This window comes from Gracilinanus agilis, chromosome 6 (genome assembly GCF_016433145.1).
Source record: "Gracilinanus agilis isolate LMUSP501 chromosome 6, AgileGrace, whole genome shotgun sequence".
Classification (NCBI taxonomy): Eukaryota; Metazoa; Chordata; class Mammalia; order Didelphimorphia; family Didelphidae; genus Gracilinanus; species Gracilinanus agilis.
Genome location: NC_058135.1, coordinates 87969413 through 87983381, shown reverse-complemented (window position 1 = coordinate 87983381; position 13969 = coordinate 87969413). Strand labels below are relative to the sequence as shown.

Genomic DNA, 13969 nt, shown 5'->3' with positions numbered 1-13969 from the left:
CCCCCCCCCCTCCATCTGCTTGCACACCCATCCCGGGTTAAGTTCTTGGGCTCGCTCTCTTGGCTCCCCTAATTCAGGTCAGGGACTGCAGCCCTCCTTCCTGCTCCTTCACTTCCCTCCTCCCCCGCGCGGGCCAATGAGGGAGCCCCACACCAGCCTACTCCGGCTCTGCCGAGGCCGGCGCCTGCCCCTTCCCTACCCCTCCTGGCACATCTGCAGTGTGCCCGCTAGAGTGTGGTTCCTGTTTGCACTCCTCCCTGGGTTTATTTCTTATTTCGTGTATCGCTGAATTCATGCCTCTGTTCCACCCTGCAACTTTTCCCCCGATATAGACAAAGCACTTTGAGATCCCTTAAACCTTGGTATTGTTATTCTTTTTGTTTTCTTAGATCTTTCCCAACTATCTTTACGATGCTTACATACGTTTGAATTGGACGTGTTCCTCCCTCTTTAGCTTTTAAGAATTTCCTTGGAAAATTTATTCGTCCATACCCCAGATTAGCACCTGCTGAGGTTTTTGGAAATCAGCGGTGCATTTTGTGAAAAGATAGAGCCTCTCTCACCGCTTCCTCCCCCCTTCCTCCAATCCCCCGCCCCCCGCTTTTTTGTTTTATTTTAGGATGGGAATTTTCTGCCGGTTCTGAAGGGATCATAACGAAATAGGAAACTGACATGTTATTGCCGCAGTTGCCTGTAGTCTTAAAAAAAATTCTTTCTAAAACCATCTACTATTCCTTGCTTATTTCTCTTGACAGACCTGATATTCTTTCTCTTCGTCTCTCTTGTCTAGGCAAGCTGATTCCCTGTTGCTTTCAGCATTAACTTTGTACTTTTCTTGTCAGGTGTTTAACTCTGAGGGCTCTTCTAAATTACTCTTCCTCTGCTTTTTCCCCCATTGGTTTGGTTTGCTCTGCTGCCCTTAGCTATTGGTTAATTTACTTTTATTTTCTACATCTCCTTCAGCAAAAACTTTTTCTGTCTATTTATGAAATTGCCTAATTTCAAGGCTTTCCTCCAATTTTTTTTTTGAGGAACTCTTAAAGCATATGAAGACAGCTTCTTTGATATTTACTTAGGATTTATCCTATTTCCTTTCAGTTGAGTTCAATGTCCATCTTTTTATTAGATTTTTAACCTATTTTTATGTATCCAGGGTAGCCCTAACTCTTCAGTTTATATGTCTACTAATTTTTATGTAGCATAGAACTGACCAGGAGACACTATCACAATATGTTTGGAATAAGCTGTTTTGGGTTGTATATGTATTGGACAGGAGGATTCAGTTCTCTTAAGAAATTGTAGACATAGAAACTTTGTGACTTTCTATGCTTAAAGGATTATAAAACTTATGTTTATTTTCAGAAAAAATGTAGAAGACTTCACTGGACCTAGAGAACGAAGTGATCTGGGATTCATTACATTTGATGTAACAGCTGATATCCTTTATGAAAAAAATTTAAAAATATACATAAATTTCAATGATTTTAAGTTTATAGTAAGCTGAATTAAAGCATTTGAAAATATTCTAATGAAGAGGGAAAAAAACTGATAGAAACTTCAGAACTCCTCCTTTATAATTGTGAAATTGCCTCTAACTTGAATTTTGCTTAAAAAATTATTTAATCTCTGTACCCCAGTTTCTTTATTAGTAAAACAAGATGGAATAATAACTGCTCCTCTCTACATCAGTATTTTTTTCATAATTCAAGAAAATATACATGGTGACCAGGCCTGAAATTATTCAGAAGAAATATTACATAAATCTTATCCACCAAAAATGAGATTTTGAAATTTTAAAAGTTTTTTTTTTTTAGGAAGAACAAAATTAAGGTAGAGTGAAGAATCACTAATACTCAAACTATGTAAAAAGTGCATTTAATGTCTTGTCACCTGGGAGCTGTCAATGATGTTTCAGTAGCAGTTTTATCTAGCAGTAACATCCAGCAGTTGGCTTATGTAATGTTAGGTTACATGTTTGTAGTGTCATTTCAATATCTAAATGGTTGGTCAGTTTACTATCTCAGTTGACAGTTACTATCCTTTTATAGCATATGTGATTTCACAACCAGAACGAAATTATTTAAAATTGAAGAAGTAATTTTATGATTGGATTTAATAGCTTATCTGGGCCTTCCAGTTTTCTGGCTTCTGCCAACCATGCCTTCCTGAAAAATGTGAAAGTCTTTTTTTCCTCCTCAATTTATTAGACCATTCTTGGTTTGGAAGCACCTCAGATCACTTCTAGGTCTGGTCTCATCTGTTTTATTGAGACAGCCCTCTCCTGCTGTTCCTACTTTGCTAATATAAAAAAGGGAAAGGGCATTTTGATCAAGTGTATTTTTTTTCATCAGGGATTCATAAACTGGGGTCTGTAAAATTTAAAAAAGAGATAACTATTTCAACATAACTGGTTTCCTTTATAATTTCATTTTTAATTTGTAACTTTCTTTTGTATAAAGGGAGCTGTGGGCTTCACCAGAGAGCTAAAAGGACTCCTTGGCACAGGAAAGGTTAAGAACCCCTTCTCTAAGAGGACTTAAACAAAAGATACTCTGTTTTGTCCTAGGGCTAGTGTCTTTTAAGTAAGCTAGATTCAACAAAAGGCTGCAACTTTGTCTGTGGGCAGCTACTGTCAAAGCAAGGTTCTTTTTTAAAAAAATAAAAAGGGAATAAAGTTCATTTGTTACATTAAATATTTTCTGTCTTTCAGTCCTCTGTGGTCATCTTTAACCCAGTATTGCTGAGAAGGACTGAAAACTTTCAGATTAAAATATTATTCCAGTTAGTTTAATTTAAATATTCTTATATTAATTAGCTTTCTATTCCTTGGTTCATTCAAATATTTCACTGTACTTGATATTGGTAGTAATTTGTGAAATATGTTTGCATTCCTGTGCATATTTATCAGCTTACTAAAAAACAAAGTACAGATTCCAATCTATGGAAGTGCGTGTTCTGTAAATGCCCTATGTACTTGGATATAGATGTAATAAGCACAAAATTATTTGAACTGCCATTGTGTGATATATTTTGTTTTTAATACCCTAAAGATAACATAGTTTATGATATTGAATCTGATTATTTCACTCATTCAACTAATAATAAACATTTATTAAGTGCCCGCTATGTGGTAGACTCTGTGCTAAGCACTGAAAATAGTTGAAATTTATTTTAAATATTTTGATCAGTTTAAAATGGCAATGTAGGTTTATTGTACAGTGATTGGTTTAGAAAAAAAGATTCACAGTGCACATAATGCTACAGGACATATTAATTATTTTCCTTTTATACTAGGCTTTTATACTGGGCAATTTTATTGGTATAAGGAACTCTTGATGGCAAGACTATCTTTACCAGTATAGGTAGGCATCTACTCTACAACATGTAATCTTAGTTTGTTTCCTGAGCACTGGACAGTTAAGTGATTTACCCGAGTGTAATATAGTCAATATATTGGAGGCAGGATTTGAACCCAGATCTCCCTGTTTCAAAAATCTCTCTTTTCCCCCATATGATGCTGTCTCTCACTTTAAATTTTACAATGTGAATTTGATTTCACAGAAAAGTAGATTTTGAGTCCTTTATTAATTATGGGAATTGGAGCTGGAAGAAACCTAGATCTAGTCCAGGTAGCTCCCTCGTTTTACAAATAAGGGAACCAAGGTCAGAGAAAGAAACTTATTTATAGTGACCTAGCACACAGATGATATGTGGTTTACTAATCATAGTAGCTATGATTTATATATTGCTTTAAGATTTGTAAAGCCCTTTACACATATTGCCTCACTGATTCTCATAGAACTCTGTGACTTAGATACTGTTACTTGCAAGAACCTGGTACAGATTATGTTTATTTTTCTATTAAAGTAAATATATACTGTAAAGTTTCAACCAGTAAGCATCAGTTTAGTATGTGATTTTAGGCAAGTAACTTCAACCTACAGACCTCAGTTTTCTCCTTTGTAATAATATCTTAGATTGATCTTATGGCACCTTAGAACCCTGATTCTGTACTACCTTCCATTCCTTTCTGTAGTGGTGGAGGGGAGGAGGACAATGATTAGTTTAAAAATCTCCCAAATCTCTGGTATTTATTATGTTTTCCCCCCCTCTTTATGTGTCAGTTTTAACTGTCTAGCTATATTTTTGCAGACAGAAGTGCATGCTAAGAGTCAATATGTTATAATGGAAAGAGTACTAGACTTAGGAGTTTTACAGTACATAGGTTCCAATACATTTTGCTATGTTATCTGGACTAAGTCCTTTAATCTCATTTTCTTTATCTGTAAAAGGAAGGGCAAAACTTTGATGATCTCCAGAGTCCCTTCAGCTCTAAATCTAAGATCTTTTGACATGCTTACTTACAGAAGGGAAAATAACTAGCATATTGGGTGATTGAGGAACAACTATTCTTAGATCAGAAATCTATTCTTTTAGAAATCTTTGAATAATTGAGAACTGACCATTAAAGTTTTGTACTGTTTTATATATGTCTTTGTTCCTTAATTTTTTTACATCTAGAGAATATATTTGATTGGAATGTAAAGCAGTTGTTTCTATATTTATCAGCAGAATATTCGACAAAAAATAATGTAAGTATATATGTATCATGTATATTTAGAAGTGTATATTAACTTAAAAACTACTTAAAGTTAGCATCAGAAGTGAGTTGCATGACATGTATTTTCCTGTAAAAAAAATTGAAATTCTTTGTACCACGTTGGTAATGAGCTTAAAGAGAGAGAAAACTATGAGAACCTGATGTGGCTCTCTTTCTATGGCCCTCCCTGTCACCTCTTTGGAACTGTTTTCGTGCCTGGGTGTGAGTTTAGAAAGTGGTCTCTAGTTTTAAAATTTGTAAAGGCCTTTAACACATATCTCATTTCACAAAAAGTCTGTGAGAGGCAGTTATTAGGATGGTTTAGTTTAAACTAGATCACTCACTCTTCAGCTAGGCTTGGAGGAGAGTTGGGGGACCATAAACCTTTATTAACCTGTACATATTTGGAATCTATCAGACCTAATTCTTGAAAGTAGTGGAAATACCTTGCTGAAAATTTTCTCTCACATATGATTATATATCAACTTTTTTGCAAACCGTTAGTGGAAGTATTCTAGAGATCTTAAATACTTTGTGTTCGTAATTTTCCATGTTTCTATGATTTGGAGGCTTTGTGGTATTTATGATTTAAGTATTTAGACTTAAAATACCACTATTTGAGTGTCTTAAAAAATAGGTAGTGAAGCAGATGCCACCTTTAATTATTAAAACGTGCTACATAATGATAGGACTGCCTCCTCTCTGATTCTCTTCCTCTCCTCTTTATACTCCTCCCTTTCTCTTCTCCCCACCTTTTTCTCCTTTTCCTTTCTCCTTATCCTCATTTTCCTTTTCTCTTTGCCATCTCTATTTCTTTCTCCTTTTCTCCTTATACCTTTTTTGTCCTTTTCTTCCTTCTTCTCTTCCTCTTTCTGGTCTCATCTCTTCCTTTTATCTCCTTTCTCCTCTTTCTCTTTTTCCATGACCTTTCTCTTCTTTTTGCCCTTTCCTCTTCTCCTTTTCCTTCTGACTTTTTCTTTCTCTTCCTTCCTCCTGTCTCTTCCTCCTCTTACTTTTCTTTCTTCTCTTAAGAAAAATCCCACATATTAAAAAGCAAACCGGGCAGCTGGGTAGCTCAGTGGAGTGAGAGTCAGGCCTAGAGACAGGAGGTCCTAGGTTCAAACCTGGTCTCAGCCACTTCCCAGCTATGTGACCCTGGGCAAGTCACTTGACCCCCATTGCCCACCCTTACCAATCTTCCACCTATGAGACAATACACCGAAGTACAAGGGTAAAAAAAAAACAAAAAACAAAAAACAAAAAACCAAACCACCCAAATCCTACAGAAAGCAGTTACTGTCATTTTACATTATTGCTTGAGTATGTTGAGGGAAGGAGAGGGATAACAGATAGTATAGATAGTAAATCACAAAGCCAAAACTCTTACTTGATTGTGCTTTAGTTTTCTGGCTATTATGTTAGTAGTTTATATTATGCAAGACTTTCTGTCAATAAGCTATTGATAGTTGTTGATGTAATTTTGTAATTAATTTTGTCAAAATTGTTAGGATTGAAATCATCTCACTTGAAGTATCTATGGTTAACATTGGTTCCCCTAGAAATGTAACCATTAAGTGGCCCACATTGCCTAGTGGAAACATAGATTGGCAGGTGGTACAGTGGGGTAGAGTGTTGGATTTATAGTCAGGAAGACCTTAGTTCTAACCTTGACTTAGATACTAACTGGGTGGCCTTGGCCAAGTCATTTATTCTTTATTTCTTCATCTGTAAAATGAGGATATTAATCTCACCTACTTCACATAATTGTTAAGATGATCAAGTGAAATGTTTGTGAAGTACATTAATAGTCATAAAGTTCTATATCAATGTTAACATGCTTAAAATATACTTAGTGTAACAAACATGCCACTGGGAGTAAGTTCATCCTTTATAAGATTGTTCAAAGGCCCATTGTGTAATAACATTACTAAGAATGCATCTTAAAAGAAGAGGCCTTATAATCAGCCTTGACCATAAAAACACAAAACTTTGCTGGTAATATTCATTGGCTCACTGCTCAGTTTTGACATTTATAGCATGATTCTAATGAAACTAACCTACCTAGCATGTTGTTTCACTTCATGTTTTATTTTCATGGAACAAATTAGAAAAGCCACCGTAAGAATTGTAAAGAATCCCAGCATGTTTTATGCAGAGGTTAATAAATTAATGGTTCTTTTATTTAGAAAACGGAATTAAAATGTAAAATTATTTCTTTTGTATCTGGGTTTCCATATAAAATTTTATTTTGGTGCAGTACCCTAAGGGATATTGGTGAAGGTAGTCTTGGTTTTTACATATTATATGAACTATTCCTTGACAATAGCTAATGTTGAGCAGTGTTTAGCAGATTGTCATATTATATGGTTGTTCTCACATTTTGATTTGGTTATTTGTTTTAACCCAATCCCTTGAAACATCAGCTTTTAAAAAAAGCAGTTCATAAACTAGTCAGGAGAGCAAAAGAGTAAACACCAGCATAATAATTGAGCATTTAGCAAGCTTAGTAATTCACCTGGATTTTCTTCCTTCATAGTAATTTTTTTGTATCTGGGATAGCATGAACAAATTAATAATTTGTGAGAAATATTCTGGTTTACTCTGTTTTTCCCCTGTGTAGCTAATGAATTTGGTTTGGTATTAGGCCAAGATGCTTTGGGAGATTTAAAATCTGGATGACAATGATATAGTAAGTTTAGGTTTTGTAATAATCATGGTCTTCTCTATTAAGTTCACCCAGATTTAGAGCTGGAAGGGACAAAGCATTTAGTTGAGCTCTGTCATCTTACAGTGGAGGAAACTGAGACCCAAAGAAACAGGTTACCCTTCCCAAATTGTCTCATGTATTAAGTAGTGGAGCCAAATTCAAACTCAAAATTCCTTCCTTTCAAATGTTTGTATTACTAATAAGTCTTATAGTCATGCCTGGAACACTAGAAAAGAAGATTATTTATTTATTTGAGGGTGATAGAGTGGCCACGCATTTAGTAACTGGCCTGGACAAAGGTAATGGATGAGGCAGGAAATGTCATTGGAATTTTCCCTCCTTTTTTCATTTCTTTCACATTTGGGGGCTCATTTTTCCTTTGATATAAAGAAAATAATTTTTGTGTATTAGGAATTAAAATTATAACTGCACAATTGTTTTTCATCTGTGTTTTGGAAATTGCAATATGTTTACATGTAAACCAGCAGAGAGCTGATCTTAATAGGATTCATGAGAGAACTATAGTGTGACTACATGTTTTTATTTAAACATTTTTGTTAAGAAAATGAATTATTTAAAGACAATGATTTTTTTTCAGTTCATTCGTAATAATTTAGCATCCCCTTTATGATACTGGAACTTCTTGTCAAGTAGGGGTAGCTGAAATTGCTAGACAGCCATAAATTGTTATGACACTATTTGGGACCCTCTTAACTGTGTGTGGGGCAGGGCACGATCAATTATCCATAGTCACCCCAAGTGGAGGCAGGCATCCTAAGCATGATCCTAGGAAACTTAGAGAGTATTGAATGGTCAACAGATACTCCAGTTGGAGAATTGCTCTATGGAGCTCCCTAGGTTGTGGCACCTCATTAGACACACCCTCTAGCTCAGTGAAAGGGTTGGGATTTCCTTGGGGTAGGAGGGTCATCTCTATGGCCTAACAGTGGTTCTTCATATTTTTGCTTGTTTTTCATGTTTTAATATTAATATTGCAGAGATTTTCTTAAAGTCTGGCTGATAAGTTAAGCTGCATGTTTACTAAACTGTCTCCTTTGGATCAATGCTACTTTTAATATGCACTGACCAGATGTTGTGTTAGAAGAGTTGTCTAATTAATTCTCATTTCAATGTAGGCTCTGAACCAGGTTGTCCTTTGGGACAAGATCATTCTGAGAGGCGATAATCCGAAGCTGCTGCTGAAAGATATGAAATCAAAATATTTTTTCTTTGACGATGGAAATGGTCTCAAGTGAGCAACTTATGCCATTTTAAGTGTTTAACCATGTTTTTTTGTGAAAGAAGAGAAGGAAAGAGAAACTAGATGAAACAAAAAAATATTTCAGTACTGGGAGGAAAATGGCAAGAGACAAAATAATATTTATGCATATTTTTTGCTCATTGACTGTAGAACCTTTTAGGGTAGAGGGGATGGCCACTGGGTGGGGTGAAGTATAGGGGTTATTCTTGATTTGGAGTCCAGAGGTTGTGATTTTGGGCAAATGACTGAACTTCTCTGGGACCTCAGTTCCTTATCTATAAAAACTGAGGGGTTGGGCTAGATTGGTCCTTCTAAGTCTCTCTCCATCTTTGTTCCTCTGATCCACTTGAACAATAGAGCAAATCTTCCATGTATAATATACCACATCCTTTGAGTTGTAGCAGTAGAAACAGGAGTCTATTCACTCTGTTTCTCCTAGAGGTGTGGCTTCTGCTTTTATAGGTATAGGAAGTGCAGGAGCTTACTTTGAAAGTCAGGATTACCAATCAACTCATGACAGCAGTAGAACCTACAACTGAAAACTTGAGAAATTGCTAGGGGCTCAGGAACTTCTTTTATACAGTCATAGAATGTTAGAGCTGAAAGTCCCTTACCTCTAGTCAACCTTCTTATGTAACAGGAGAGCACTGAGGGCCAATGAGGATCAGTAACTGGCTCAAGACCACACACCTGGAACTAGATCTTCTGATTCATAATAGAATGTTGTTTCTATCATATGATGTGGACACTCATTTAAACTTTCATTGGTGCTGCTGATAAGTATGTTTTAAGGCATAGGTCAGTAGTCACTTGCAAAATGCTGTTAAAACTTTATTCCCCTTTCTTGATTCTACATTTGAAACAAAGTAGAAGCAGAGTTCAAGTGGCAACGATGATCTTCTTAGTAGTAGCTGTGTGCTAATAAAATGATTTAGAGCTCAGTGTTTTTATTCAGGAAATTGCAAATATTTCTGCTGACCACTGATTATCATCTGTCTTTTTACAGGGGAAACAGGAATGTTACTTTAACCCTCTCTTGGAATGTTGTACCAAATGCTGGAATTCTACCTCTTGTGACAGGATCAGGACATGTCTCTATTCCATTCCCAGATACATATGAAATAACAAAGAGTTATTATTAAATTATTATTCTGAATTTGAGCAACATATTTTTATACTTAATGAATTTTATCTCATTTGCCCCATCCCTTTGCTCCTTCTTGCTCCCTCTTCTTTTGCCCTAAAAGCAAGAGAAAACTTGCTTTTGGTTGTAACTTTTTTAAAAATTAGGTTTCTTTTGGTTTTTGTTTTTTTTACAAGAGCCAACATTGAAAAACATAACTGAAAGGAAAGGTAAAAAGGTGACAAAATTTTTTTGAAATTGGCCACCTGAATGAAGTATTACCTTTCTTATTAATAAAAGTTGAAAAACCCTCAAATAGTCTTGATTTGTAAAATATCTATTTGAAGTATTCTCTGCATTTCCATTATTCTTATGGAATATAAAGTGAAGAGCATGAAGGGTAGTTAAAACTTCCAGGTGCCTGTAGAGTCATAAGAACTCTGTATTATATGCCTTCCATTCATGCAAATAAGCATTTGATGTGATTCAGATATAGACATCCTCTTGTATCTTTTCTGAGTATGTCTGATAACCGGCAAAATACTGTCATATATTGTTATATATTAGAAGTCTGGTTTACAAAATAGCTAAAAGTGACTTAAATGTCACTTAGGAATGCCCATATTTTTTTTTTTACATACAAGTAACTAGCAATTTTCTCCACTTAAAGGCTAAATACCTCTTTATATGCTATAAACCAGTCTGTTACAAAACTTTTTAAAGCCTCTTAAGTGAACCAAATGTGTGTCTTTTAAGTGCTTTTTTTTTTTTTAAACTTTCCTTCCTGTGATATCTTTATATAACTTCTTAGCATTGTCACTGAGAGTTGAAGATTTCAGCATGGTTTATCCCTCTTTATAAGAAGTCTATCTTGGTGAGCATGCCTAGTGTCATTGAAGGGGGATTATTTAAAAGCTTCCACCAGTCTATACTTTGATACTAATGATATGAAAATAGTACCAGCTTGCCACAGCTTACAGGCCATTCTACAGAGCCATATCTGGTCATCATGTTTGTTATTCTGAATGTCTTGTGCTCTGCTACCTGAGTGTTATGTCACCTGGTGAGGGGGAACAAGTGAGTGTAGATGTTTTCCTGAGAACCATTCCATGGAATTTATTTGTAGTCATTTTAAACGTTTTTGTGTATCAGAAATTGAGAGAAGGGACCTCAAAGATATAAGTCAATTCATTTGCATGCTCAATTATAAACAAACTGCAATTGGCCACAGTTAGCATACATGCTCACATTTAGTGCAAATCAAATTGTAAGATATATAGCAGGTAACAAATTTGCAGTGGACATTAAATCTTTTTATAAATTGGCCTCAAAAGTTGCAAATAGTAAACCATAGATAAACTTCCTCTCAAGAGCAGACATCATAACACAGTGATTGCATAATTGGGAACAATCAAATGGCTAGTTCTTTGTTAAGAATTATTCTGATTTCCTAACAAAAATTGTCTTTTATCTTTATTCACAACTTGAACATTTTTTATAAATGCAAATTTAGTGAGTTGCTATTATAATTAATATAACCCATTTGTAAATCCTAGTCTTGGACTCTGACAGATTTTTTCAGGATTGAATTTCACTTCTCTAAGCATCAGAAGAGAAGTAAGGTAAATGTTTCAGATAGGGGGTTACTTTTAGCACAAGGGATACTGCTTGAGAAAATAGCCCATGGGATGAGGAGGAGCCCTAATATTAGGAAGAATAACCTACTTTGATCCAGCTTTCCCTCATCCAATACAAAATAATTTTTCTTGGATCCCCCAGACCTTGCAAATTTAACTCCCTTAAGCTAATATGGACTAATACCAGCTTGGAAATATGTTGTCTAGATTGACACTAAAACTACTATAATTGAACTTGAATGATAAGGGCATGGCTTAATGTTAGAAAGCAGTGGTGTACAACAGGCAGCCTGCTGTTCAGCTAGTACTTTATTTGAGCTACTGGATAGTCCCTAAAGTTTAAGGAAGCATAATTGATTACAAGACTTCTACTCACATTGAGTGAATTTGATGGAAGTAACAACCAAGATTGGTCTGATGCTATTTAATTGTTTACTTGATGTGTAATTAGGAAGCAAAGTAAAGTAACACCTCACATTTAATCTGGATAGTCTAGCAATAACTGATTAGTCCATTGCACTTGTGAGTTTGCTCAGGGCAAGGATAGTATCTGAATAGGGGGCCTGCACTCCAGGAACATTTCTGAGGGCACACAATTCTATTGGTTAATCAGTGCTTAGTAGCCAGATCAACTTTAGTACCAAAATTATTTGAAAGAGGTTTCGTTAAAAAAATAGAAACATAAACTTGTCACTGACTTTTAAGTAGATATGCTCACATAGTGCATAAATACTTTAGAATTGTATGAGAAAAAGCTTTGAAAAATAAAATTTAAGAAATCACAGAGTCCTGAAAGAACTTTGGGCAATTGGAAGGCACTTGGTAAAGTAATTCTGGTTTTTTAAAAACAAGAGTGATTAAAAACTTAAGGCTTCAGACTGCCTCAGTTTTAGTTAATAGTAAGTTAAAACTTAAATATTAAATCTATTTTTTCCTTTGTTCAAAATTGCAGTGGCATTTTTGGGTTAAAATACAAGACTGCTTCAGAAGTTCTTGGAAAATAAATAAAATTTCATCAAAATCTAAATTGTAGCCTCCAATAACAAACATTTTATTATACTTCCTATGGGTTTACCCATTCTGCAGAGAGGCCTGAATTAGATTCCTTTGGTTTGTGGCCTTTGAGAGTCATAATTACCACCGTAATTGAATAAAGTGGCTCAACCAAAAGATAGTAGTCAGGTACATTAGGTGCAAATCTTGAGTCACAAAAGTGGGAGGCTGTTTGGCTTTCTGCCTAGAACTCCTGGGTTCAATATGATGCAGCTTGCTTATGGGTTCCAGCGCCTGGTGTGGGTGCTAGTTAACCAGGTTGTTACTCTGTGTTAGTTTGAAATGAAGTGAAATTCTTGGTGTTGTGAAAAGCCATAAGCTGTGAACTTTGGTAATGTTGGTAGTAACCAAACTTAAGCCCATACATTTCCAATGCTTTCCTTGCTTTAGCAGAGACTGTTTACATGAAGACATGAATCAATTTTTTGTTGTGACTGCCAATGACTTAGAGACAATTGTTTAAAAAAAAAGTTGCATATTTTTAATGCAGTTTGGGCAATTGTTTACGTAATAGATGAAGATTTCTTGAGGAAAACAATGGAAATACTAAAGACAATGAGGATTTTCTTAATTGCAATAAGTATTCAGCATTTTTATTAATAAAATAAATTTGGTTTATAAGTAAATGATGCATCTTAAAGAATTTTGGGAGTCTTGCTTTTTGTGTGAAACAGTTGATGTGAAAATAAATGAGACACCAAGTACAGACATAATTTCTTAAGTGAAATAATCTATTTGTTGTTAAAGGTAAGAAGTCTTAAAATAACTGAGTCATACTTAAAGTTGGTAGTAACGAAAATAATCCCTTGTGTGCCTGCTATGCCTAGTCCAAAGGGCTTGGTTATAGGTTCCCTTCCTGCAGATTTACAGAGCTCTCCATCTGCCTCCACTTCCCAAATCTCAGATACATTGCATATTCAACCCTAGCTGAGTTGGGGGCTGGACAAAGGTGGTTGACAATTGCAGCTACAGTTCTCTTATCCTGTGTGCCTCCAATCCTTTGCTGTAGCTAGTTGGGGAGCCTTGTGGGATCAAACCATTTGAGTTAATATGTAACTGGGTTACTCCATAAAATATAAACCATAGTAGAAGTCTCCATATAGATTTTATATATATATATATATATATATATATCCCTTTGGTTTGTATGAGTGTAGCAAGCTGGAAAAAAGACATTTCATCCTGCCTCAACTCCACTAGCTTTCTAAAGCTGATTTTTAAAATTCTAGGATAGCAATGATTATTTGCAGAGTGCAATTTTCTGATTTAAACAAGTTACATGTGATTTTTATCTTTGTAGGGAGCTACATATGAGGAGCCTCTTATTAATATAGATCACCGTCTTTATTATTTAAGGTTTTACTGAACTGCTTGAGGCACTGAGGGGTTAAGGAATTGTCTAGTCTTACATGACCAGTAGGTGTCAAGAGTTGGGTCTTGACCTCTTTCTCTGAGGCCCAGGCTGGCTCTTCATTATGCTATGTTGACTGTATTTGATTTTTGATATGAACTGTCTATATTCAACTCTTCACTTGGCTGATGCATCTTATAGGATGGACATACAGTCCTCTTTATTTCACCTTAGATA

General features: G+C 35.3%; 1 protein-coding gene across 1 annotated transcript in view; it reads left to right on the top strand.

The window, feature by feature from the left end:
• The window catches only part of SPCS3 (signal peptidase complex subunit 3), a 20491-nt gene extending 10484 nt beyond the window's left edge, over positions 1 to 10007 (top strand). The window contains exons 2-5 of the mRNA XM_044680790.1: positions 1363 to 1436; positions 4516 to 4592; positions 8444 to 8559; positions 9575 to 10007. Of these exons, the coding sequence (XP_044536725.1) occupies positions 1363 to 1436; positions 4516 to 4592; positions 8444 to 8559; positions 9575 to 9710 (403 nt within the window). The 3' untranslated portion in view covers positions 9711 to 10007. The remainder of the gene's footprint in view (positions 1 to 1362; positions 1437 to 4515; positions 4593 to 8443; positions 8560 to 9574) is intronic.
• Positions 10008 to 13969: the final 3962 nt, after the last annotated feature.